Source organism: Hippopotamus amphibius, chromosome 7 (assembly GCF_030028045.1).
Source record: "Hippopotamus amphibius kiboko isolate mHipAmp2 chromosome 7, mHipAmp2.hap2, whole genome shotgun sequence".
NCBI lineage: Eukaryota > Metazoa > Chordata > Mammalia > Artiodactyla > Hippopotamidae > Hippopotamus > Hippopotamus amphibius.
In genome coordinates, this window is record NC_080192.1 from 9,892,614 (window position 1) to 9,917,030 (window position 24,417).

At 53.8% G+C, this 24,417-nt stretch overlaps 2 protein-coding genes across 4 annotated transcripts in view; one reads left to right on the forward strand and one right to left on the reverse strand.

The window, feature by feature from the left end:
• Positions 1-625: 625 nt before the first annotated feature.
• On the reverse strand, positions 626-11,078 carry KDELR3 (KDEL endoplasmic reticulum protein retention receptor 3). Its single transcript, XM_057743448.1, has 5 exons — positions 10,795-11,078; positions 6,499-6,599; positions 3,361-3,519; positions 2,270-2,522; positions 626-1,401 (listed from the first exon to the last, which is right to left on the reverse strand). Exons 1-5 carry the CDS (start codon positions 10,883-10,885, stop codon positions 1,361-1,363), a joined length of 645 nt encoding a protein of 214 aa, XP_057599431.1. The 5' UTR covers positions 10,886-11,078; the 3' UTR covers positions 626-1,360.
• Positions 11,079-16,542: 5,464 nt separating this feature from the next.
• KCNJ4 (potassium inwardly rectifying channel subfamily J member 4) overlaps positions 16,543-24,417 on the forward strand; it is a 28,567-nt gene continuing 20,692 nt past the window's right edge. The window contains exon 1 of one of the 3 annotated variants that reach the window (XM_057741981.1): positions 16,543-16,676. The gene's annotated coding sequence lies outside the window, so the exon portion shown is untranslated. The other 2 variants (XM_057741984.1, XM_057741980.1) reach the window with 2 other exon arrangements.

Genomic DNA, 24,417 nt, shown 5'->3' on the forward strand with positions numbered 1-24,417 from the left:
GCTCCCTTGCATTCTTCAGAGCATCCCTTTGTGGGAAAGGTCTCTGGGCAAGCAAGCAGTATTTGGTCTGCTGCGTGCCTGCCTTTTTCCACCAGGGATGTTGTAATGGTAAAATCAAAGTAACAGCATATCCCAAAACTCAAAAGCTATTGTGGCCTGAGCACAGCTGAAATCTAGTAGTTTTTCCTATATAGCTCCAGACTTAAGTCTTCTGCCTCTGTGTCTGCCACTCGTAATTCAGGTTCTGCCTTTGCTTCAGAACATGAGCAGAAGAATCCTCATTTGATGCTAATTATTGCAGTCATGATTGAAACTCATTTAGGGAAAGGATTTCTATATTAAGCTGTGGGGCTGCTTCTCCCCAGTCCCTCCGTTAAAGATTCATTGTGTGGACTTCTCTCATCTAAAAGGTTGGTGGCTTTTGCTTGGGATCAGTGCTCTCTCTATTTATGTCCTTGCTGGTCTCTGAACACATTCCTGTTGCGTTAAGACTTGAAAGATTTGTAGATGTGTGATGTGCAGGCACAGGATGCTAAGAGCTTATGTTACTATTCTTAGTTTGTAAATTGTCCTTTTGATACCATCTTGTTTTCTTTTGTAGGTATAAATAAAACACTGTTGACAATAAGGTGTGAGATTTTTATTGCTTAAAAAATCTGATGGTAGCCCAATGACAGTCTCTCAAAAAGAGTTTTTATTTGCTTCAAGACCATGCTGGATTGACTAACACCTTAGCACCTAAAAATGTGAGAGGGAGGTGGGATTAATTGTTCTTAATGCATAAATTTGAGTCACAGAGCAACAACAATACCTAGTAGGTAGAGCCTGGGGTATTTGTTTCCTCATAACATTTCCCACCTGTCACATCACCTTTGTATCTTGACTCCCTAAACTTGATGGTTTCCTACCTAGAAAGTGAAAATTAAATCACAACAGGATACTTCTAATAGTTGGGACTATGATCTTCATTTGGGGCTTTTGCCTTATACACAGTGGGGGCATATTTCCCAGATTGGGGTTGGCTGTTCCTTAGCATGAGTCTCACACTAGGGCCTTAGCAGTAGTTGACTTGATCCATTCATGGGTTAAGCACCTAAGGTTTTTGTGATGGTCTAGTTGACATTGTAAGGGTACCATACTTGAGTAATTGGTCCAAGTTTTAATTGCCTCTGATTTAAAGGGGATGTTGATAAGAAGGTCTTCTAGATAGAATGATCAGTGCTTTGCTGAGTTCCAGACTAAGCATTTTTGTGACTTCAGTTCTAACATTAGGTCTGAGTCATGTGTAAGTTGCCCAGGAGAACACTTCATATGGTTTGCTTCGTGTCCTTGTTCAGGTGTAGAACATCTCTGAGGACCTTCAAATTGGCATTGGAAGACTCAGCTTCTTTCCTTTAAGGACTAGAAGGAAATGACTGAAATTAGAATCTATCATGAAAGGACTCCTTTATAACTTTGTGCATAATCTTAGTACCTGGGTGCCCATTTCACAGTAGGCATTCAGATGTTACAGCCAAGGGGGAACATCACTGCAGGTTAACTACAGAGTCACTGGCCCCATCTTGGACACTGATACCACCACCCCCTCTTGGCAGGCCACAAATCTAGCAGTTGTCCTCAATTCCTTTCTTTCACGTCCCACACCCAACCCAGCAAGAGTTCCTATCAACTCCATTCTCAAGAAATGTCCGTATCTCTACTTGCACTGATGAGCACCTGGACAATTCCAACTGCCTCACAACACCTCCCTGCTTTGGCTGTTTTTTACCCTACTCAGCAGCTGGTGGATTGGTTTTAAGGTGACCCAGTTGTTGCCGTTTGTGACTAGAATGCAGTGTGAATGCCTTACTCTAATTTACAAGGCCTTATGTGGTTAATTTTGATTGACATCCCATATCTCTAGGTTAATAGATTGACCATACTAGCCTTTTTGTCTTTTACCATAGCAAGCTGGTTCCTGCCTTGGGGCTTACACATAAGCTGTTCTCTGGAATATATTTGTGCTATATTTTCCTAAGCCAAGTGTTTTGTCAAATGTCATCTCATAGTTGTCTTCCCTACACAATGCACAGTACGTAAAATACCCTATTGGTCTGTATTGTTTTCTCATGGTATTTAGAATTTCCTGAAAACATGTCTTCCCTTGTTGGAATGTAAGCACCATTAAGGGCACACAGACTTGCCTCTGTTCATTTCCACGTCTCCTCGAATAGTGGATGTATGTCTAACTCCGAGACAGTGCCAGCGACACTGTTCTTCCAGCACCTACCTTTGGTCACATACAAGTAGAAGAAGTCGCAGTAGAAGATGGTTTGTACTACGCCAGACACCACTGCAATTTGGTCATAGAAATTCTCAGTCTGGTACCGCCTGATCCAGTTAGCCAAGTAGAGGGCCCGGTAGAGCCCAAGAAAGAACAGGTAGTGAGTAGTGATGGTTTCTGCCTCTCCAGTCTTGCTGATCATGAAGAGCTGCGGCAGGATGGCCACTGACTCCAGGTAGATAGAGAAAGTCCAGAGGATCTGAGCCAGAGGGAGAAGCAGCCAGAGGGAGGCTGATCAGGAAGGGACCATCTTTAGAATTTAGTTACTAAAATAATGTTTATTGGAAAGAATATAGTGAAACAAAAATTTTTTAAGATGAACTAGTTCATCATTTATTCAGGTCTTATGTAATTTACTACTCCACGTGGCTTGTGGGATCTCGGTTCCCCAACCAGGGATTAAACCCGGGCCATGGTAGTGAAAGCCTGGAATCCTAAGCACTTAGGCCATCAGGGAACTCCCAGAATCATGTTCTTGAAATCCTTAAATATTTTAATCAGTATATCATTCCACCCCTTTCTTTGTAAATAACTATTTTTAAAAGATTCAAGCATACTGCTTTTTTCACAACAACATGAACGTTGCTATAGAACATAATTTTTCATTGTTGCCAAATTTTATCATATAAACTCGCTTTAATTGAGGCTGTGGTTTCTCAACATGCAGCCCATGAACACCAGCATCAGAATCTCCTCAGATGCTTTTGCCCCAGATTCCTGGGTCAGAGGCCAGACCTACTGAGTTGAAATCTTGGTCTGCACTGTGCTCTAGTATCCACTAACCACCTGTTGGACAGAAGATCTCAATCTCAAGTGGTGCTGTGATGCCTGCTTTGTTTATGAACATGACTACACGTGACCATTTTCAACAGGAACACTGTCAATAGTTCACAGGCAATTTCTAAACTTATAACAACACAAGGGTAACGGCCATGATTGTAGCAGAAAGGTAGCCCAGATATTACCGAGACCGGAGGTAAGGAATTTAGGGAGTGTGTTTATCTGTGGGAATTAGTACTCTGGGTCCCTTCCCTTACCTCCAGAGGAGTGAAACTGTAGTTTTCAAGAAAGGAGAGGCCAATGACTGGGACCAGAAGAAACTCCAGACGGAATGTGTCATTCTCACTGTCAAATGTTTTCCGGAATTTCCCATAGATCATGTACACTGTGACATAGGCACAGAGGAGAAAAACCACCTAAAAAGGGAGACAGACACATGGGAATCGATAAAGTCATTTCCCAACCTATTTGCTGGGCTTCAAAGCCACCCTGAGTTGGGACCTACCAAGCCCTAGGGCTAGCGTTCTGCCTTAAGGTGGAAAAGGTGAAGTGTGTTTGCAATTTCTCTTGGGCCAATGGACCTAGAATCGGAAGCTAATGACCTTTTTGTTAGTAACTCCATGCTTCTAACTGGGACTGATAGTGCCACCACGAAGGGTGCCCAGGCGTCCTCTCACTATGGAGCGTTAGGCAAAAAAACAACAACAAAAAAACCAGAATTGGTCTTTGTGGGGGGATTTAGCAGTGGTGTTCCCGGGTTCTTTTAAAGCCTCAACTTCCTGGATCTGCATCAGTGACTTGAGAGCGTTCTTCCACAAAGACTTGAATCAGCTGATCATCAATCCTGCAGAAAAGTGCTCTTTTTCTAACTACAGTAGCTGTCCCCCAGCATATAACGGTCTTACAATCTGGCCTCTAATGTAGGCCAGAGGCTCTCAAACTTGAATGTGCATCAAAATCACATAGATGACTGCCCCTTCCCCTGCCCCCAGAGCTTCTGGTTTAGTAGGTTTGAGCGGGCCTGAGAATTTTGCATCTCTAGCGAGTTCCTGTGTCACACTGCTGCTGCTGGTCCAGGACTACACTGGCCTAGAAAACTAATGTTTGCACTTAAAACTCAGGTTATTTCCTCAAAGGTCTTTTCTCACGAGAATGTGGCACACATGCTCTGTGTCACTATATCCCCATGTAAAAATACTCACTGCTGCTTGTGATCACATGTTCTGTAAATGTCTGTGCACCGGCTGTCTCCCCTAGGAGAGGAGATTCCATAAGAGGGTCCATGCTCTGTCCACCTCTGAATCTAAGTCAGGGCCCAGCACAAAACAAATGCTGGAATGAGTGAATGAATTAATGAAATGGAGATCACTTCTTCATTTCACAAATTTGGAAACTGGCCTCTTTGAGGCTCCAAGACCTCATTCAGCCATGGCAAGGGCTGGGTTTACGGTCCCTGCCAGGACTGCCCTAGTCAGACCCTTGGGCAGAGAAATAAACTAAGCAGGTGGTATTTGCTATTTCTGTGTCAGATTTAAGGAGACAGTGATTTCAGGACCTCAGAATGAAGTTCACACTGAGTTCAACAGCACACAAATAACAGCATCCTCCATTCCACCAATCCCAGGAACAATATGCCCAGAATCCCAAAGGGACCTCTCTGATATGGACAGATAACTCACTTTTGGTTAAATAACTTCTGGGTGCTAGGTACATTACATAGATTATCTCATGTTATCTTCACAATAGCCCTACAAGATAGGTAGGATTCCTCCCATGTAGCTTTTTTTCCTTAAAAACAGGACTTTTATTAGACAATGTGCCCAACTAAAGACCACGTTTCCCAGGTTTGCAGATAAGGATGGTCAGTGACATGTAGATGGAAGTTACTGGAAAGCTCTTTAAAAAAGGCTTACCCAGCTGGCAAGCACCCTATTGCTCTTTCTCCCCTTCCTCCTCCTTCCTGTCCAGAGTGTGATGTGATGGTAGGAGCTCTAGCATCCATTTTGTGACCCTGAGGCAACCTTGAGGATCGATACCACATTTAGGACTAGCTATATCATTTGCAGGGCTTCTTGTTAAAAAGTATTTCAAAACGGCAACAGCAAAGCATTAAACCAAGCATGGGGCCCGTCTGAGCCACTGCACAGGTAATAAACTCAAGTCCTGGTTACACTAAAGCTGGCAGAGCAGAAAGTTAAAAGGAGCTACCATCCCAGCCCTAGACCACCTACTTCCAGATTTTATGTTATGAGTGAGGTAAAAATAAATCCTTACCTTATTAAAATATCTCAAGTCTCTGTTACCAAACAGTTACATCCCACTTTACTGACTCTGAAACCTGGGCTCCTTCCACTAAACTGTGTCAGATGGTTGGTTGAAACCTCACAAAATGTCTCACCCCAACAAAACCTTACAGCTATGGCCCAGGGCTGAGAGATGCTCAGTCTCTCCTTCTGTAACACAGGACCAAGCTTCAAAGCAACAGCTTCCCATGGCAAAACTGAATCCAAACTCTTCACCTGCACCATCTGCCCTCTCCCAGCCCTCTATTGGCACCCCTACCACCAGCAGGCAGCCCTCGCCTGCTGAGTGCACACCGTGCCTGCCTGCCTCTCTGTCTCTCCTTTGAATACACCAAGCTTGTTCCTGTCTTGGGGGTCTTTGCGTCCGCTATTCCTTCTGCTTAGAATGCTCTTCCTCTGCGCTTCATTCCTTGTGTCACTCAGACCTCAGCTTACACGTCACCTCTTTGGAGAGGCCCTTCCTCATCACACTCCCTAAACAGCTCCCTACTCATTCTCTATCATGTAACCCTGTTTTTAAAACTTTTTTCTTTATAATTGAAGGAAACACCACCCTATTTTAATTATTTGCATAACCTTACCCATAACCAGTTTTTCTTACTTGTTTTATTTTCTGTCTCCCCAGTTAGGATGTAGGTTCCGTGAGGACAGGCGCCTCATATCTCTCCTTCAGGTACCTAGCTCACAGTAGGTGCTCGATAAATATTTGTCAGATAAATGGACAAATAAATTCTCTGAAAGCTCAGGGGACCACATCTGATTCTTTGCTTATTTTTTAACCATTATAATAGCTAATCTTTATTGAGTTTTTAATATATGACAGCTATTCTGTATTACATTTATTACCTCATTTAATTTTCACAACAAAACTCTTTGAAGTAAGTACAACTATTCTTCTTTTTGTAGAGGAGGAAACCACGGTGCACAGAGGTCAGAAGCCTTGCCCAAGCCCAGGTCCCCCAGCTACTAACAACAAAGCCAGGATTCAAGCCCAGGTCTGCCTGGTTCCACAGCCTGGGTCCCCAAGCATACTGTCTCACCGTCTCGGGGAGCTTGGCAGGCCCCCCGACCACGGCTGCCCAGCCCCCTCACCTTCATTACTGTGTTGTAGATGGAGATGAAGTTGGTGAACAGGTCCAGGTACCTGGTGGTGAAGACGAGCGCGAAAAGGATCTGGCTCTTCCCAGAGATGCCTGTAGCCAGATGGGGACAGGAGACAATAAGAACACAGACGGCCAGGCTCACACACACTCGAGAAGCCCAGAGCCTGAGCTGGAAAGGCCTCTAGAGTGTCCACGTAATAATGACACCCTGTCCAGAGCACTGTTACCCTCCGAGGGTCAGGAAACACCCCTTCCCATTGGATCACTTAAGTCTATTCCTCTCATTAGGCCGTAATCTGTCACCCAGTCTCCAAATAAAGACATGAACACGGAGTTCCCAGGGCCCCTGAGCATGCCTGCCTTGGTTCCTGCTCTGGGGAGGGCGTGGGGGTGGTGAGAGTCCGGCTTGGGGCCCGGGGTGTCAAGGCTTCTCTTTGCTCCACCCCCGGAGTTCCACTGACAATCCCCAAAGCTCCACCTTTTGGAGAACAACTCACTGACGCTACAAAGTGTCGATTCACCAGGGAGACCGCAGCAGGTGGAGGAAGGCACAGGGCCAGGGGAGCATTCTATTTTATTTTTCCCAATTTTAAGGATTAAAAAAGCTTTTTTTTCTAGTTCTAAAAGTTATGACTATTTTTACTCTTTGTGAAACAAAAACCAGATAATACATAGAGATGTAAATTAAAAAGCAGCAATCACCTGAACCTCAAAGACTGAGTGTGTGACCTTCCAGATCTTTGTTGGTGCACATGTACACACAACACATATATGCACATATCTGACACATATGGCTGCATCGAGTGGACAAAACTGGCTTCGTAATTTCCATGCTATTTCCTCAACCTCTTTGGTCTCTTTCTTTTTAAACTTTTTATTTTGAAATAATTTTAGATTTACAGATGAGTTGTAAAGACAGTACAGAGAGTCCCCATATACCCTTCCCCCAGCTTCCCCTAATGGTAACACCTCGCATAATCACAGAACACTTGCCAAACCTGAGAACTTGACATCGGTATAGCACCATGGACTGAACTCCAGACTTTATTCAGATTTCACATTTTCCCACGGATGTCCCTTTTCTGTTCCAGGATCTAAGCCAGGAATCGAGGCTGCATTTAGCCATCATGCTCCTTAGTCAACATTTGGCCACTTTGGTTACATCGTGGAGGTGGTTCCAGAGTGGAGCGAGCAGCTGCCCCACCTCACGTTTCTCTTGCCCCATTAAACCCACAGCAGTCGGGATACTTCAGCAAACCACTCCCATGGTCCACGACGCCCACGTTTCTGCACCCAAATCTCCACTCTGTCCTCACTCACCCAAGTCCTCAACAGCCAGCTGAGCGCTCCGTCTATCCCAATTACACCCTTCTCCGGGTTTCTGCAACTGTCCACACTGCCGGCTTCCCACCTCCTCTGGCTGCTCCTGTCCTCCTCGACGCCTAATCCTCAGAGGGCTACCTCTCTTCTCCCTCTGTCCCTTTGCCATCCCATCCCACATACGAGGGACCCTCCAACTCCGGACTCTCCTTGGATCCCTGACCTGTATATTCCTGCCTGACCAAACACACCAGCTTCCCTCGAACCCCCTCCTTCTCTTGTCTTCTGTCCTTCTTCTGCCACCATCATCCCCTTTGTGCTCAAGGCAGAAAACTGAAAGGCATCCTTGAGCCTCTCACCTTTGTCCCCCTACCCCTGGATTTCATTCTAAATGTGATGGATCAACTGGGGAGTTTGACACCAGGAAGTGACATTACCTGATTCAGGGTCTGACTCCTTTGTACGTCTGCTCTGTGCCTTTTCTAACTATGCCTCTGGTGTGGGACATTTTGGGGAGGGGGGATAATTTTAATGACTGAGGATGAAAGCACTGAAGCCCCTAATATTCTGGAGAGTGCTGGGTCCACATGCCAACTTTCCTACCAGCGTGGCAACCCTGAGCCTCACATTCCTCATCTGTAAAACGGGGCAGGACTGAATAGGATCCAGTGAGAACTCGAGTGCCTCCCTGGGGGGTCTGGCAGTGGGGCTGGCTGTGGGTGAAGGAGCCCCCTGAGGGAGGGGGATGGAGTCTGGAAGGCAATACTGACTCAGCTCGGAGCTGTGCCTGTCCTTATGCCATCTCCCTGAGCCCTCACTGAGGTATGGCCCGGGGGGCCGTCAGCCCCACTCAGGAGGGTTCAGGAGGTGGCTCTAGTCGGGGACGCTTGGCTCCCCCATCACAAGGCCTTTCCCCACCCCTCCCCTCTTTCCATCCCCAGCCTGCCAGGCCCCTGGGTTTCCCTCACATTTTCCTTAGCACTTTGGGAGCCCTGGTGGTCTTGAACACAATGGCTTTTTCACACTCTTTTGAAAGCAGTAAATAATTCCCACCAAAGCAAGTCGTGCATGGAGACCCCAGGAAACAGAGGAGAACAGGAGCCAGTCCCTGGCCAGAATCCCTCAGGGAACCCACTGACCAGGTGCAGACCCCCTACCATTTGACAGAGTGGAAAACTGAGGCCCAAGGTCATGCAGTGAGTCAGTGGCAGAGCAAGAATGAAGCTCCAGTCTCCTGTCTTTGGGGCTGGGTCACTGGGATGTCACCCCAGGCCCTGCTCTTCGGGGCTGACGGGCTGGCATTCAGGCACCTCACCTCCTCCGTTCTCAACCAGGCCTGTGATGACTCCTCTGTGCACACACAAGCCCCACCACTCACCCGCCCTTTCCTTTTCCCACAGCACTTCGCTTTTCTGACAAAGCATATCATTTACTCGGCTGCTACCATTGTTGCTGGCTGGCGGTCTCCCACTGCTAGACGCAGCTCCACCAGGCCCGGATCTCTGCCTGTGCTGCCGGGTTATATCCCAGGTGCCTGTACAACGCCTGGCACAGCGGGTTGGGGAACAGCGCCCCCTCCTGGTCACATTTGCCTACCCTGCCCAGCGTCCTCCACGGCAGGGACAGGTCCGCGCTAGATTCCTCCCCTCACCGGAGCCCCTCTCAGCATTCCTGGCCCACTTTCCCCAAGTGGGAACCTGAGGGCCCGTGAGTGCCTGTTTCCCTGGAGACCCCAAACCCAAATGGCCTCCAGGTCTGGAATCGCTGCAATGACCCTCACACCAGCACCCACCTCTCACCCCCAGCAAGCCCCCCGGGGCTGACAGCCTCCACGACGCTCTCTCTGCTTCCTCTCTTGGCCTCTCCACACAGCTTCCAGAGTCCCCTTCTGAGCCCCCTCCCCTACTCCCAAACTTTCCTTGGCTCCCAGTCCCAACTGCCTAGCCTGACCAACAAAGCCCTTTCACCCATGTCCACCCACCCCCCAGACTCATCTCCCTCCCAGACCGCCCCGAAATCGGGCTGTTCACCATTCCCGAGACATGCCCTGCCCTCCGTGACACCGCCTACCCTTCCTGGGTGACACTCTGCCTGTCTTCCAGGACCCAGCACAGAGCTGCTCCCTACATGAAACCTTCAGGAAGCTCCTTGGCCCCCACGAGGAGCCTGTGCACTTCTCTGTATGCCCTCACCCCAGTGCCAAGCACAGGGCGGGTGCCTCCAGGACACCAGTGGACAAAGATGGCTGCAGGCGGCTCGGACAGCCTCTAAATGCACTGGGTCTGTCTGGCCACCCCCAGTCTGCCCTGAAACTTCTCCAACCCCCAAGCAGGGCAGCCAGACTGCTGGGCAAAAGGGGGACCCCTCCTACCCTCCCTGGGCTTCTGCTCTTGGGCAGCTCCATGCCCACCTGAGCCAGGCTGGTGCCCCTCCTGCCACATCACAGCCGCCTGAGGCCCAGGCGGGGCAGGAAAGAGGGCCCAGCTTGGGGCGGGGGGTGGGGGTGGGGGGCGGGTGGCGGAGGCGCAGGAAAAGAGAAGACCTTGAGAGTTTGGAGCCACTTCCTGTGTGTACACCTCCTTCGCCCCCATCTCCTGATCCCTACCCTGGGCCTGAGTGAGGGGAGAGAGAACAATGGGCCCCAAGGGATGCTGCCCCTGGGCAGCAAGAGGGGGGGTCACCGCCTCCTTATCCCCCTCCTCTTCCAACTGGCAGTGGCAATGCCAAGCAGGCGAGGGAGGGAGTCAGTGGAGGCCCAAACCCATCTCCCTCCATAATCTCCACGGGTTCAATTTCAAGTGTTCTTGGAAGCTAAGCTGTGCAAAAAACAGTTTCAAGCACCCACCAAGCCGAAGTCCCCACCCTGAACAGACACTCGGGAGCCTCCCCTCAAGCCCTGCAGCAGGGGCGTGGGGCCGGTCCTGCGCCCCCGGGCGCCCCACCTCCGACCCGGGGCGCCCCTCACCGGTGCAGCACTTGGACCTCCAGATCTTCCCCAGGAGCAAGATCATGGCCAGGAGGTGGCTCAGGTCGCCGAGGATACGGAACACGTTCATGGTCCGGCCCGCGCGCAGCCAACTCCCGGCAAACTTTCTGGCGGGCGAGGCGGCTGCCACGTCCCCGGCCCCGGCCTCTGGGTCCCGCGCCCCTGCCCGCGCCCCCGAGCTCCGCCAGCGCGCTCTTGGCCGGGCGGTGACGTGGCCGGGCCGGCCGCCGCGCCAGGGAGCCAGGAAGCGCCGCCGCCCGAGCTCCCGAGATCCCGCCTCCCGGCCCAGCCCAGCGCCGCGGCTCCCGGGCGGGGCGGCCGCGCGGGCCGGGGGGCTTCCGGCCTGGGCCCGCCGCCCGGGCCGCCCTGTGTCTGCGAGGCGCCCGCCACGTCCCGCCCCGCCGATGCCCGGAGAAGGGTCCGCCGGGAGTCCGGGCCTCTGCCTCCCCCGCTGGGAACCCGGGGTCCTCCCGCACGTGACCGTGGGCTAGCCACTGGGCCCTTCTCTCTGCCTCGATTCCCTCATCTGTCCACGAGGCTAAGAAGACCCGTGTTGGCCGGAAGTGGGGTCCCCCGTGCCACTGCTTGGCATGAGCTTAGCATGTTGGAAGCCCCCCGTAAACGGTGAGCCACTGCTATTGTCACCATCAGCCTGGGTTTTGAACTCCGCCCTCCTCGGGTGGGAGAAGAGCCCGAGCCAGGTTCCCCACCCTCTCACCTGTTAATGTGAACAGCCGCCTTGTCCTGTCCTGACCTGTTAGACAATGATAACCGAAGGCTCTCTGGCTGGGACTCAGGCTGACTTCGGTTCCAGCCTGGGTTCTGAGAGCCTTCCCCTCTCTTGTCCTCAGTTGTTGCATCTGTAAAATGGGGTTATTGTGAGCAGGGACGAGGTCAGGTCTGCCAGGGAGATCCAGGGTCCTCACTAGTGTCTCCCTCTTCTCGGTGTGACAAGATGTGAAACAGGAGCACAGGCCAGGACAGACTCCAGAGGGCTGTGGAGTGTTCACCAGCAAGTTAGGAGGCTGAAGGGTGAGGGAACAACGGTGGGCAGGAGTCCCGTCAGTGCTGTGTGGCCTGAGCAAGTCAGCCACCCTCTCTGGGCCTTGGTCTCTGCATCTGTAGTAGTGGATCGCATGTTCTAAGGGACCTTATCACCGCCCCCCTTTTAACCCCTGTAGCCCTTTTCCCACTCAGGACCTTCATCTCTCCCTAAATTGCTGGCTTCCCCACGCAAGCAATTAACAGCCACGGAGGCTTTGCCACGATGAAATCTGTCATTCCTCTAATTGTGACCCTTCTGTGGCCCCCTCCCCATGACTCCCAGGGTGAGGTGGTCCTTTGAGACTCAAAATGTGGTCCAGGGACCAGCAGCATCCGTATTGCCTTCTGAGGATGCAGAATCTCTGGCCTCACCCCAGACTAACTGAATCAGGATCTGCTGTTAAACAAGATCCCTGGGTGATTCGTGTGCACACGAAAGCTTGAGAAGCACTGATCTAACAAAACTAAGAGAGAGATACGTTATTATCCCCATTCCACTCTGGGGAAACTGAGGCACAGAGAGGTTAAGTAATTTGCTTAAGGTCACACAGACACTAAATACTGGAGCTGGATTCCAACACACAGTCTGACTCCAGGGTTCATGGAATTAAATCATTACATTACATTGTGGGTTGTCATGGGAGGTGATGAGCTCCCTGTCATGAGAGGCAAGTGAACAGGGGGTTGGGTGCCCATTTGTCAGGGATGCTGCAATGGGGGTTCCTGCCATGGCAGGGATGGCCATCAAGTATTGGGCATCTACTGGGCGCCAGGCATGAGTCAGTCACGTTAGTCACGTTCTCTCCATTCAGCCGCAACAGTCACCCTCAGAAGCAGGCTTTAAATTCTCACTTTGCAGGTGAAGGCTGTTGAGGCCCTGGAAAGTGAGGTGCATAGTCCAAGTTCCTCTGGGAGGTAGAGCCAGGCACTCATCCCAGGGCTGTGTCAGGTTCTGAATGGGCTGCTATGTTCCCTGCTCCCCCCCAACCCTGCCCAGATGCCTCCCCACCAGTCAGTGCCCAGAGAAGGCGGTGGCTATTTAAATCTCTCAGGTGTGGCTACGGTTCTCTCTGCCCAACCAGCTGGCATCTCCTTCTCAGCGCCCACCTCCTTCCCAAGCCAGGGGAAAGCACGTGCATTTGCCATTTGGTGAAACATCTGTCCTCCTGAGAAGCAGCCCCAACTGCCAGTGGGGACTAGAACAAGGCTAGAATCCTTCTCCTCCCTCTCTTTCTCCAGGGGGACCACAGGGGAACTGGCCCAGGCCAGGGGAGGTCTGAGGAGTGACCACCAGGGTGGTAGAGGGGGGAAGAACTCAGCCTGGGTGGCCCCAGGGCAAAGATCTTGTCCTGGGCCTGCCACAGTGGCCTTGAGCCTGCCATGTCTCCTTCTTGGGCCTCAGCTTTCCCATCCGTTAATGGGGATAGTGAAGATAAAAGTATTGCTGACTGGTTACTTGGTCCTCCTTACATCTAGTCTTCCCAGTCTCCCTATGAAACTGATACTCCCTATGTCTCAGGACAGGGAGCTCATCACCCCCATTTTACAGATGAGGAAATTGAGGCTCAAACTTGTCTCTTGCTCCCACAGGTCACATAGACCCTCCTCTCCCCAAAGTTCTACCGCTGCATCCTTAGTAATCAGCCCTGCCTTTTTCACACCTACCCCATCTTCACAGTGGAGCATTTTTCAAAGCTCCCCACAAAGAGCAGGGAAAATCCCCTACTCATTTTACCCCTCTGGCTCTAGGCCATGCCGGCACTCTGGCCACATGCATCATTGCATCATTGGACCTATCTTTCCCAGATGCTGCGTGGTTCCCGGCAAGTCCCTCACCACTCTAAGCCTTACTTTCCTGACACCCGAAATTTGTCTGCTGTAGGAATTAAATTGAGGGGAAGCCAAGAGGGAAATTTCCTTCAGCTCAAAGGGCAAGGATTCTTTTTCCCTCATTGAGAAAGCAAACTGTATGTTCAAAGTCAGATTTATGGAAGAGAGAATTGGGGAGTTGCTCAATTATAGGAAGAAAAAATATATATAGTCTTTTTTTCCTTCCTGATCCTAGCCCTTTGTTATATTTCATTGCTCTATTGAATGTCCTGCCAACTGCCTTAAGTTCTTTTTTTATATAAATTAATTAACTAACTAATTTATTTATATTTATTGGCTGTGTAGGGTCTTTGGTGCTGCGTGCAGGCTTTCTCTAGTTGTGGCTCATGGGCTCTAGAGTTAGGGTCAGTAGTTGTGGCGCAGGGGTTTAGTGGCTCCGCAGCATGTGGGATCTTCCTGGCCCAGGGATCAAACTCGTGTCTCCTGCATTGGCAGGCACATTGTTAACCGCTGCGGCCACCAGGGAAGTCCCTGCCTCACTGCCCCTTCCCTGTTCTGTGTGGAAGGAAAGTGCAGATATAAAGTGAAAATCGTGATCCTGAAGATACCCCCACCACTTAATTAGCCGCCTCTGGCTGGTCTGGGCCCTGGAAGGAAAAGGGAGCTTTGGGTCCGGGCTCCTAGGACTCCCTTCAGGCTTTTTCTGGTCTCGGTCCTGAGTGGATGCTCCCCCGTGGAATGAATGAACTCTTCCCAGGCGGCCCCAAGGTCCTGCCCCCGGAGGCGTGGACGAGTCCATTCCCTAATAGAGTGGGGGTGGACTGAGGGCAATCTTCCTGCTGTTTCGCCCCAGGTGTTCCGGAAGCTCCCCCTTCCTCACCCTGCTCAATATGTTTTGACTAATACACGGCAGGGCCTAGTGTGCGCCCCGTTTTTACCGGGCGGGAAACCTCTCATCGACTTTCAGTCCCAAGCACATTTATGGACCACCAGCTGTGTGCCAGGCACCTTGCAGGTTAATTGTAGGTGCAGATTTAAGGAGCCCTTGGGGCACCGTGGGAGGCAGGTGCCTGTGCATGGATTGGATATGGTTCAGAGCAGGGACTAATTACCCTGAGTTGGGGGGAGTCATGAGGGAGAGTTGCAGTTAGGAAGGCTTCCAAGGATGCCAGAGTGGGCTTTGAAGGATGAGTAGGAGTTTGCCTCCAGGACAGAGCCTGGGGGAAGAGAGTAGAGTCCCAAGTAGAAGGAACTACAGGCGCAAAGGCGCAGAGATATGTATGATACCACTCGCTTTCCCAGCGTATTTTATTTGTACCACTCTTTTTTAAAAGGCCAAAAAACGGGAATAAAAAGAGGGAGAGGGGATGGGACTTCTCTGGCGGACTAGTGGTTAATACGCTGCGCTTCCACTTCAGGGGGCGCGAGTTCGATCCCTGGTGGGGGAATTAAGATTCCCGCCTGCCAGCGGGCTCGGCCCAGAGAAAGAAGGAAAGAAAGAGAAAGAAAGGAAGGAAAGAAGGAAGGAAGGAAGGAAGGAAGGAAGGAAGGAAGGAAGGAAGGAAGGAAGGAAGGAAAAGAAAGAGGTGAGGGGAGGAGGATAAACTTCAGGGTAAGGCAGACCTTCGCTCTAGGCTCGAGCTCCACTACGTACGAGCTGTCCGAATTTGAGCCATTTATCTCATCTCTCCAAGCCATAGTGTTCTCATCTGTAACTTGAGTGTAAACCAAGTACTGACTTCAGAGGGTAGATATCAGGGTCAAAGTTAGCTAAGTTTCTAAAGCGCTTTGCAAGGAGTAAACCACGCAATAAACGCCAGTCCCTTGCTCCGCTTTACAGGACACCGAGGCCCAACGAGGCAAAGCAGAGCCTGGAAAAAATACGGAAATTCCACGTCCTCAGAAGGCGATCACTCCTTCGCCGATTTATTCCCGGAGAAGTGCAAAAAGGACAATGATTTGTAACCTCTCGGTCCGAGGAAGCCTTCTGGAGTGCTGGAAGTGTTCTGTATCTAGATCCGAGAGGTGATGTTTTACACAGAAGAAAAAATTCATCGCGCTGTACTCTTCAGATGTATTTATTACTGTTTGTTAGTTACATCTCAATTGAAAGAAAAAGAAACATAAAGCAACCATGGCCTCCATGCGCCCTTCCCTCGCCGCTGGCGACAGGTGTCCTTCTGAGACTCCAAAGGCCAATCTCCCCGCGCGCGGCGCAGGCATAGCGCGCTGCGCAGGGAGTCGTGCACCGCGCGCCTGGGTCTGGGCGAGGTTCCCAAGGCAACCGCAAGCCGCTAGCCGAGTCTCCCGAGTGAAGAGACGCCACCGAAGACCCGGAGCACGGATTACTGAACCGGAGCCACGGAGAGAGGCTGGAGAGAGGCGGCGGTTACCCACGCGCGGAGGGGAGCGACTCTGCGCCCTTTGTCCTTGCTCTGGCATTCCGAGGGCATCTGGCAGGCTGCACTCCCCAGCCCTGACTGTGGCCATAAACTGCTGTTTGAACACACGCCTAGGGATTCACTCTTGGCTTTCCAGGTGGGGAGATGGAGAGCTTGCCTACTCCCCAATATCATAGGGCAAATCAGGGGCAAAGCCAAGCTCTGCACCCTGATGGCCTGTTTTCCAGCTTGTCAAGTGGAAGGCACATAGGGCTGTGTGCTGGCATCTCCCTGGGGTCTGGTTCCAGCTCTTCTAGTAACTTGCTCTGCGGTCTTCAAGTCCCCTCTCCTGTCTGGGTCTCAGAGATGGGGACAATACAACCTATATCTCAGAGCAGCTGTTACCAAGTATGTGAAATAACGAGTGTAAAAATGGCTTATAAACTGTAAAGTGCTTTGCATGTGCCAAGGACCACCACCATGGCTAACCTACTGCCTCCTGGTCCTCATCGTAACCCCAGCCCCACATGCAGCCTTGGTGACAACCAGCTGCACAGTGAACCTGGGGCTCAGAACTCTCCACGCTGGGAGGTTTCCAGTGGGAAGGTAAGAGCTCCCTGCCCCTATTTTCTGCTTCCTAAGGAATGGGCTCAGGGCAGGTCTCCCAGGCACCAGGGACCCTTTGGTCCCCCCAGACCAGCCATTTAGAAAAGGTTCGCAGAGACATACCCTCCACCCACCCTCCTAATCTTCCACCCTGTAGCTGGATCACAGAAGGTCCCAGAACATGTTCCCTGGACAGAGCCCAGGGCTAACACCACTCAGTGCCCTTTGAATGCCACATGCTGGGCATGTCTGGACAGTTGTGTATTCATGTGCTGTGAGGCTATGTACATTGAGATGTGTGTGTGCGCGTGCCTGCGCGCACATGTGCCTGGCATGCATATGTTGGGGGCCAGTGTACTTGGGATGTGTATTTGAGTGTGTGTATGTAAATTGTGTATTTATGGCTGTGTGGTATGTGCTTGCAGGTGTATGTTGTATATTTGTGGCATCTGTGTTTACCCATGCATCTATTTGTGTCTTTGATGCTGTATACGCATATTTAGGTGGACATTTGTGGGTTCGTACTTGTGGTGTGCACAAGTGGGTGTGTAAAACTGGGAGGTCTGTGATTGTGCATGTGTGAGAGTGCGCTGGGGGTCCTGGGTGCAGGGACTCTTTTCCCTCCTACCTCCCCTCATCTGGGTGACCTTCCCCTAGCTAAGGACTGGGCTGAGACCACAGACAAGCTTCCGCTGGCTCTTGCCCCCTCTGCAGACCTGTGGCTGCCCAGGTCTTTAGCTTGCCCAGGTCTTTGGACAGTGTGGGGCCGGGTGCAAGGGTGGGTGGGTGAACCTGGGACCAGGGCTCGCGTATGCCACCCCCTCTCTGCCTGGCCTCCTCCCCTCCCCACAGCAGGAGCAGCAGCGGGAAAGGTTGGCGGAGGGGGGCTATTTTGGGAGCGTCTCCTTAGCAACAGCTGCCACGGCCGTCTGTGGCGGTTTTTCTATAGGTGCTAAAATATTCCACCCTGGTGACTACTGAGTGCTGGGAGGTGGGCGAGGGTGGGAGCGGAGGGCGGGAGAGACCCCTACAGTCCTCTGTCCCCAGGGCCCAGCTTGCTAGGTTAGGTCCTCTGGACCCCCAGTGCTCCTTTCCCCACCTCCAGTCCACACCCCTCAGGGCTGCTGGGACTTTAGAGCTCTGAGGCAGACCAGCTGTGTCCTGGTGTGATTTCTAATCTAAGCAGCTGGGCTGCCTCAGTGTGCCCTATCTATAGAATGGACTCGTCTGACTTTAAGGAGCTCTCTAGGCCAAAAACCTCTGGACTCTGTGACTCTGGCATTTTGAGGTGGACCTTTCGCACCCCTCCGCAGCTGTCCCACCTGCCTGCCCAAGTCCCCTTCCCCTCCAGTCCTCCCAGCCCTCTGCACAAGCTCTCAGGGCCCCTGAGGGACCAGGGAGGCCTGGCTGGGCTCCCAGAGTGAGCCAGTTAGTGGGTGCTCTGCTGGCCTGGGATGACCCTTCCCCAGAAGCTAAGAGTAGGTTCAAATCACGTCTCAGACGCTTGCTTACTCTGTGAGTGACCTCAGGCAAGGTTCTTCCTCTCTGCGGGTTTCTTAGCTGTGAAGCCAAGCAAGTTGTTATGAGGGTCAAATGGGAGAATGGAGAATGGGCAGGAAGCTTTGGCAAAACATAGAGATGGACAAAGGTTTTTACTATCACTTACCATCAAACTTCAGAGCAAGCCTCACCCTTGAAGAGAGTTGTTCCTGGCCATCCAGGCCACGCCACATGCCTCAGTTTCCCCATTGGTAACAAGTCCTGTGTCCTAGAGCTCTTGTAAGGATTAAATGAGACAGCGCTCGCGACTTCCCTGGTGGTGCAGTGGTTAAGACTCTGCATTCCCAATGTATGGGGCCCGGGTTTGATCCCTGGTCAGGGAACTAGATCCTACATGCATGCCACAGCTAAGGAGCCCACCTGCCACAACTAAGACCTGGTGCAACCGAATAAATAAAGACAACACTCACGAAGGCCTAGAGCAGTGCTTGCTGATGACAGGCATTCAAAGGATGCTTGTCCTCTGCCCTCCATCCAGGGGGTGCTTCCACATTAGATGATGACAAAGTCTATTTGCCCTTTGGGGTCCCAGTCCAGACGGTCCCATTACAGATGAGGCCTCTGAGGTCCAGTGAGGACAAGCAACTTGCCCAGGGTCACCCAGGCTCTGACACCCAAGCCTACCCCCCTGCACCCCTGCAGCCTCTGCACACCTGTCTCCCATGCCTCACCCCCACCTCCCCACCCCGCCCTGCACATGGCTAGAAGGTACTCAAACAAAATCCTTCCTTTAGACTTTAATCATCCCCAGAACATCTCCTTAAGGTGGACATTATCCTCCCCACTTTACATATGAGGAAACTGAGGCCCAAAGAGGAGAGGAGAGCTGCCCAGAGTCACACAGGGGTGGGTGGTGGGAAAGAGACTCTTTTTCTGGGGTCTGTGAAGCTCTCCCTGCCTGGAGCTGCCCTTTCTGCCTCTCCCCACTTCCTCCCAGTCTACCCTCGGCCTCCACAGGACTCTCCTTACAGGGAACAAGCAATGGGTGCTGCAGGCTGCCGCCCCAGGCCCAGCAAGGGGACCATCACCAATGCTTCATCTCAACCCCTGTGACATCACAGCCATCAGGCCTCCTCCTTCTCTCTCCCTGAAGTCACTGCCCCTGAGCCCCCACTCTGTCCTTAAACGGGTGCCCAGGGACCTAGAGTTGGGTTTGATCCCATGGAAACAGATGCTGCGGGTCTAAAGACACCCTTGTCTCCATCTCCCTCTTCTTCCTGCCCCACCTCCTTCCCCTGTACCTCACCCTCCCAGGGTGGAAGGCCAGGCTTCTGGCTAGGTGACGAGACCACAGGCCATTTGCCTCACCTGCGTCCTCCCACTTTCGATTCATGGAGAGGTATGATAGGTACCAGGCACAGATGGCCACTGACCCAGCGTTCAGATTGCTTGAGTTCCCGCATCCATTCACACACCAAAGAATCATTCTGCGGAACGTTGGTCCTAGTTGCCTGCCCGTGTGGGCACAGCAGCGTAATGAGGAAGCGGGGCATGGAACGGGATATGTGCTGTGGAGCTCTGCATAGCGTTGAAGGGAGGACTGAGAAGGGATGGGCACATCTACTGAGCACCTACTATGAGCTGTGCATTTCTTGTGCATCCACTTCCCTTGATCTGTGCCTGTGAGAGGAGGGATGGTGAGGGTCCTCATTTTATAGACAGGTTAAATAGAAAATTTGCTGAAGGTCAGGTAGCTGCATGTGATGTTGAGCCCAGGTTGGCCTGATTCCCAAGCCCACTTAACAAGAACCAAACTTGTGCCTGGTGCTGGATGAGTGAATGAGTAGGTGAGGACAGCGGGAGGCCTTCCTAGGGGAGGTGGCGTGGAGGCTGGACTGGGGAACAGCAGGAATTCTCAGAGCAGAGAAGGAGGAAGGGCATTTCAGGCAGGAAGAACAACACGTGCAAAGGCAGGGAGGTGTGGAAGCATCTGGTGTGTTCTGGAATCTATAGGAATCAGGGTGTATGTGTGGGTATAGGGGGTGTGGGATAAGGTGGGGCCTGACGGTACATCACACGGAGGAGATGGGACTGGATCCTCTCAGGTGGGGATGGTCTGCAGGGGTTGGAAACAGTCATGGTGGTTCATGTGCTGTGGTTCCTGGGCGTGACACTTCAGAGGATCAGCTTGAAGGAGGAGCCAGAGGAGATTTCATATTCAGTGGGGTGCCTCAGTCTCCCTCTTAACTAGGGCCAGTCAGAGATGACCAGGCTCCCAGGGAAGTCCTTCTGGCTGTCTAACTGTAGGCAGTCTCTCATTGTCCTACCCTGCATCCTCCAACCTCCTGCGTCTTCGTCCTCGGAGGGCTGGAGTGAGGGGGCAGGATGGCCATGGAAGTGTCTGGCTCGCAAGGGGCTGAGGCACTGGGGTCTTCTCCCCACAGTCCAGAGTGTGGGGCCCAGAACTGGGCGCACTCAGGGCTAGAAGGAAAAGGGCGCGATCCTCCCTTATAAAGACACTCTGGGGTAATGGGGACGCAGAAAAAGAGAAAGTGGGGTTTAGTCCGGCTCTGCCACCTCTGGGTGACCTTGGGCAAGCTTGTGACCCTCTCTGGTACTCAGTCTCCCAGTCTGTAAAACGGGGCGGTGCTACTTAGGTGATTGTGAGGGTTATTCCAGCAGGGCTGCACCTCCGTCTCCCGGAGCGGGGTGTGTAGGGTCCTCAACTATCCGTCTTTCAGGAGGGGAAGGGGACCACAGAGGGGAGTGGCCCGGCGCCACCGAACCCGGTAGCGACCCGTTCCCACCCACTCCCTTCCCGGCAAGGAGGAACCTTCTCCACCTGCCCCTTGGGGGTGGGGGGGGAGCGGGGGGCGGGAAAACCCGGGGAGCGGACTCTCGGAATGGGTTCTGGGAGGAGTGCTCCTGGAGGGAGGAGGAAAACCCGGGCAGGATCTCGGGCGGGAGCGGACCTCGCGGCCCCCAGCCCGGCGCTCGGTCCCGCGCGGCCGGCGGGTGGGAGGGGGCGTGATGCCCGGCTAGGCTGAGGGTTAGGGGCAGGGCCGGGCCCCGGGGGCCGCCCGGGGCTCGGGGGCTGGGGTGGGGGGCGCGGCCTCCGCAGTGGGGCGCGGGTCACGTGTGAGGAGGGGCGAAAGTCTCGCAAAGCGGGGCGGCGTGCCGCGAGTTGGGAGTTCTCGGCGCGCCGCGGGCGGCGGGAGCTCGGGCTCCCGGGCGAGCCGGGGACGCGGCAGAGGCGGGGGCCTGGGTCCCGGACCGCGGGGGCCGCCCCGAGCGTGGGAGGGAGAGGGCGACAGAGGCAGAGACCCGCAGCGAGACAGAGAGAGACACGCAGGGGAGAGACAGGGCAGGGGTGGAGGAAGGCAGGGGGCAGACAGGCGGGCGACGGAGACGGAGACGGGGACCCGCAGGGAGAGCCCGAGAGCCCGAGGCGGGCAGGAGAGCCCGGGAGAAAGAGAGGGCCGAGGGCGCGGCGGGGGAGGTGGCGGCAGAGCCCGGGCTGGCCGGCCGCGGGGGTCTCGGGGCCGGGGGCGAGCGCAGCGGGGCAGGGAGCGGAGCGCAGGGCGGGGGGCAGCGCGGAGTGACAGCGAGAGAACAGTGGGGGCGGCGGAGGGAAGGCGCCTGCGGCGGGGGCGAGGGGCGCCAGCGCCATGGGTCCCCGGAGCCCCGCGCTCTGAGCCCCGGCCCGGGGCCCGACGATGCTGAAGCCAAGGCGGCGCCGAGGGCGCGGCGCGGGGCAGCGCTGAAAGTTGGGCGGCCCGCGGGGAGCGGCGCGGGACGGCCCGGAGACCGGGAGACCCGGGGACCGACGGACAGACCCACAGGCAGCCGGGGAGGGGGGCGGGGCCGGCCCGCCGAGTTTGCGGGGAGGGGGCGCCGGGACACCCTTCTCCCCGCCCGGGACGCCGCCCGCCCGACTGCGCCGGGGATGTAGCGCCCGCTCGCCGCCTCCTGGAGACACGTCGGACCCTGCGCCCCGCGGTAAGCCGGGCCCGCTTTCGCTGCTGGCGCTGTCCGTCCGTCTGTCCGGCCGCGTGCGTGTCTGTGTGTCCCGGGGCCTGGCAGCTCAGGCCCCGCGCGCTCAGCACCTTATCGCCGACCGGGGTTCCGGCTACTCGGCGCGTGTTCAGCGCGGTCAGGCGACTCCCCGGGACCTGGTGAGCTCTGTCCTCTGGCCCTCGTCTGGAACTGCGAGATCCGGGTTTCTGCCAGGAAGGGGGGTAGAGGTGAGTGAAAGGGGCCTTGACCTGCTACCCCGGCCATGACCTTTCTCTGCCTCCACCCCCCCTCAGTTGTCACACTGGGTTGGAGGAGTTTCAAGGCAGGTGACTTGTGGCAAGGGGGGGGGGGGGGTGTCTCCTTTCCACCTCCCCAACTGCAGCCTGTTTGCAATGGCCCTGACAGAACAAAATCCCACTTCTCATGTTCTGAGCACCTGCCTTGGATCCCAAGACCCTAGGGTGGGTGGACAGGTATCCAGAGAAGAAGGCATTCACGAATCACAGTGGTGGAGACAGGCAAGGCTGCTTTTCCCTCCCTGGACCGGAGAACCCCAAGGAAAGAGAGGTCTGAATGAGCCCCAGAGTAGGGAAACTTCCTTGTGACTGTGCCGGCGCCCAGTGTCCCCCGACCAGCATCTGCATCACACTTCTGCCCCCAGAGCCCAGGCTCTAGGATGGGGAGAGGGTGCAGGGAGACAGTGAGGGTGGGGGAGAGACAGGTGGAGGGTGGCCTGGCTAAGCTGGCAGGTGAGGGCCTCAAGAGCAGTAGGATGTGAAGAAGCAGGTTGAGGGAACCGGGAGTGGAGGGAGGGAGGGAGGCAGAAGAGACACACTTGCAAGGCCCAGAGAGGAGCCAGACCTGCGTGTGTGTGTGTGTGTGTGTGTGTGTGTGTGTGTGTGTGTGTGTGTGTGTGTAAATGTCTATTCAGCTTCTCCCCCACCCGGTCTTGTGACCTCCAGGGCTTTGGGACTTTTTGGAGCTGTTGGCAGGATTTCAGCAGGGGAAGGGGGGTGTACTGAGAGCCAAACGGTGGTCCTGGCTTCACCTGGGATGAGGGGAACAAAATGTGGAAGCGGGCGGTGGGATAAGGGCTGAGGTGCAACAAGGCAGGAGCAAAGGCTGCTGGCCGTTGAGCTGACCCATAGCCAAATCGGAGTCTGGAGGGCTGCACCTAGAACATTCTACTGTTCTCCACAGGGAGGATGGGCTCTTTCTGGGGCTTTCCATGCTGGGCAGTGGGCCTTGTATATCCTCCGTTCACACTCCTAGAAATCAGCTCAGTTAGCTGAGGAACCAGCACGGTGGACAAGTCACTCTCCTCCCTGACCCTCAGCTTCCAGATCTGTGGAACGAGGACACTACTCCCTGTCCCACTGACCTCCAAGGGGGGTAGGGGGGGGGGCCTGGGCTCCAGTGAGCTGAGGGCTGTTCACAGGCTGGGGAAAACGCTGAACAGATGGGAGTAAGGACTCATTTTACCTTTGGGAAGATGAACAGCTAATGGGGAGAGGGGAATATGGCTTGAAACAGGGCTGACCACGAAGAGGAGTATCCAGAATTAGAGGGGCAGCTGGGGCTTGGGAGCTATTCCTCAGGAACCTTCGGGTTGCCCTTGAAAGAGAAGCTCCTCTCCCATGAAAAGTGTTGGGGTGACTGGGAACAGACAGAGCTGGCCTTGAATTTCTGCTGGGTGACCTTGGGCAGCTGACTTGACCTCTCTGAGCCTCAGTTTCTCCAACTGGAGAGTGGGGATGATGGTAGTGACTTCATTGGGTTGCCGAGTGATTCACAGACTCTGTCAGGTCTCTGGAAGCAGCTGACACAAGCCTGGAGCATAGTAGGTCCTTAACAGACATTTGCGGAGCAGAGAATGAAGTAGCTTTAGGAGATGCCGTGAAAAAATTTCTTAGCTGAGGATCTAAGAGGGAAGGGGAGGAGGAACGGTGTAGGCTTACAGGGTGGGCTGGTTCTTAATGTGGATCTGGGGGAGGCGGGGGCGTGTGCTGAGAGGGGTGTGAGGAGGAGGGGGCCCCTCTGCGGGGACCACTGAGTCACGAGGACATGTAAGCGACATGACAACCAGCAACATGGTAACCAGGAGACTAGCGGCGGTGGGAAATGGAGCTGGAGCCGTGTGTTTGAGGGGGCAGGACTGGCAGCACCGGGCCAGGAGGGTCCCGGGAGCGGCCAGGCTGGCCTCTCAGGGTGAGGAGGGGAGGCC

Bases quoted from the DNA above. Each gene is read 5' to 3' on its own strand.
- KDELR3 (XM_057743448.1), bottom strand. From the start codon at position 10,885: ATGAACGTGTTCCGTATCCTCGGCGACCTGAGCCACCTCCTGGCCATG. The intron at 6,600-10,794 runs GTGAGGGGCGCC...ATCTGGCTACAG, and splicing joins GAGGTCCAAGTGCTGCACCG to GCATCTCTGGGAAGAGCCAG. The intron at 3,520-6,498 runs GTGAGGGGGCTG...CTCCCTTTTTAG, and splicing joins TCTACAACACAGTAATGAAG to GTGGTTTTTCTCCTCTGTGC.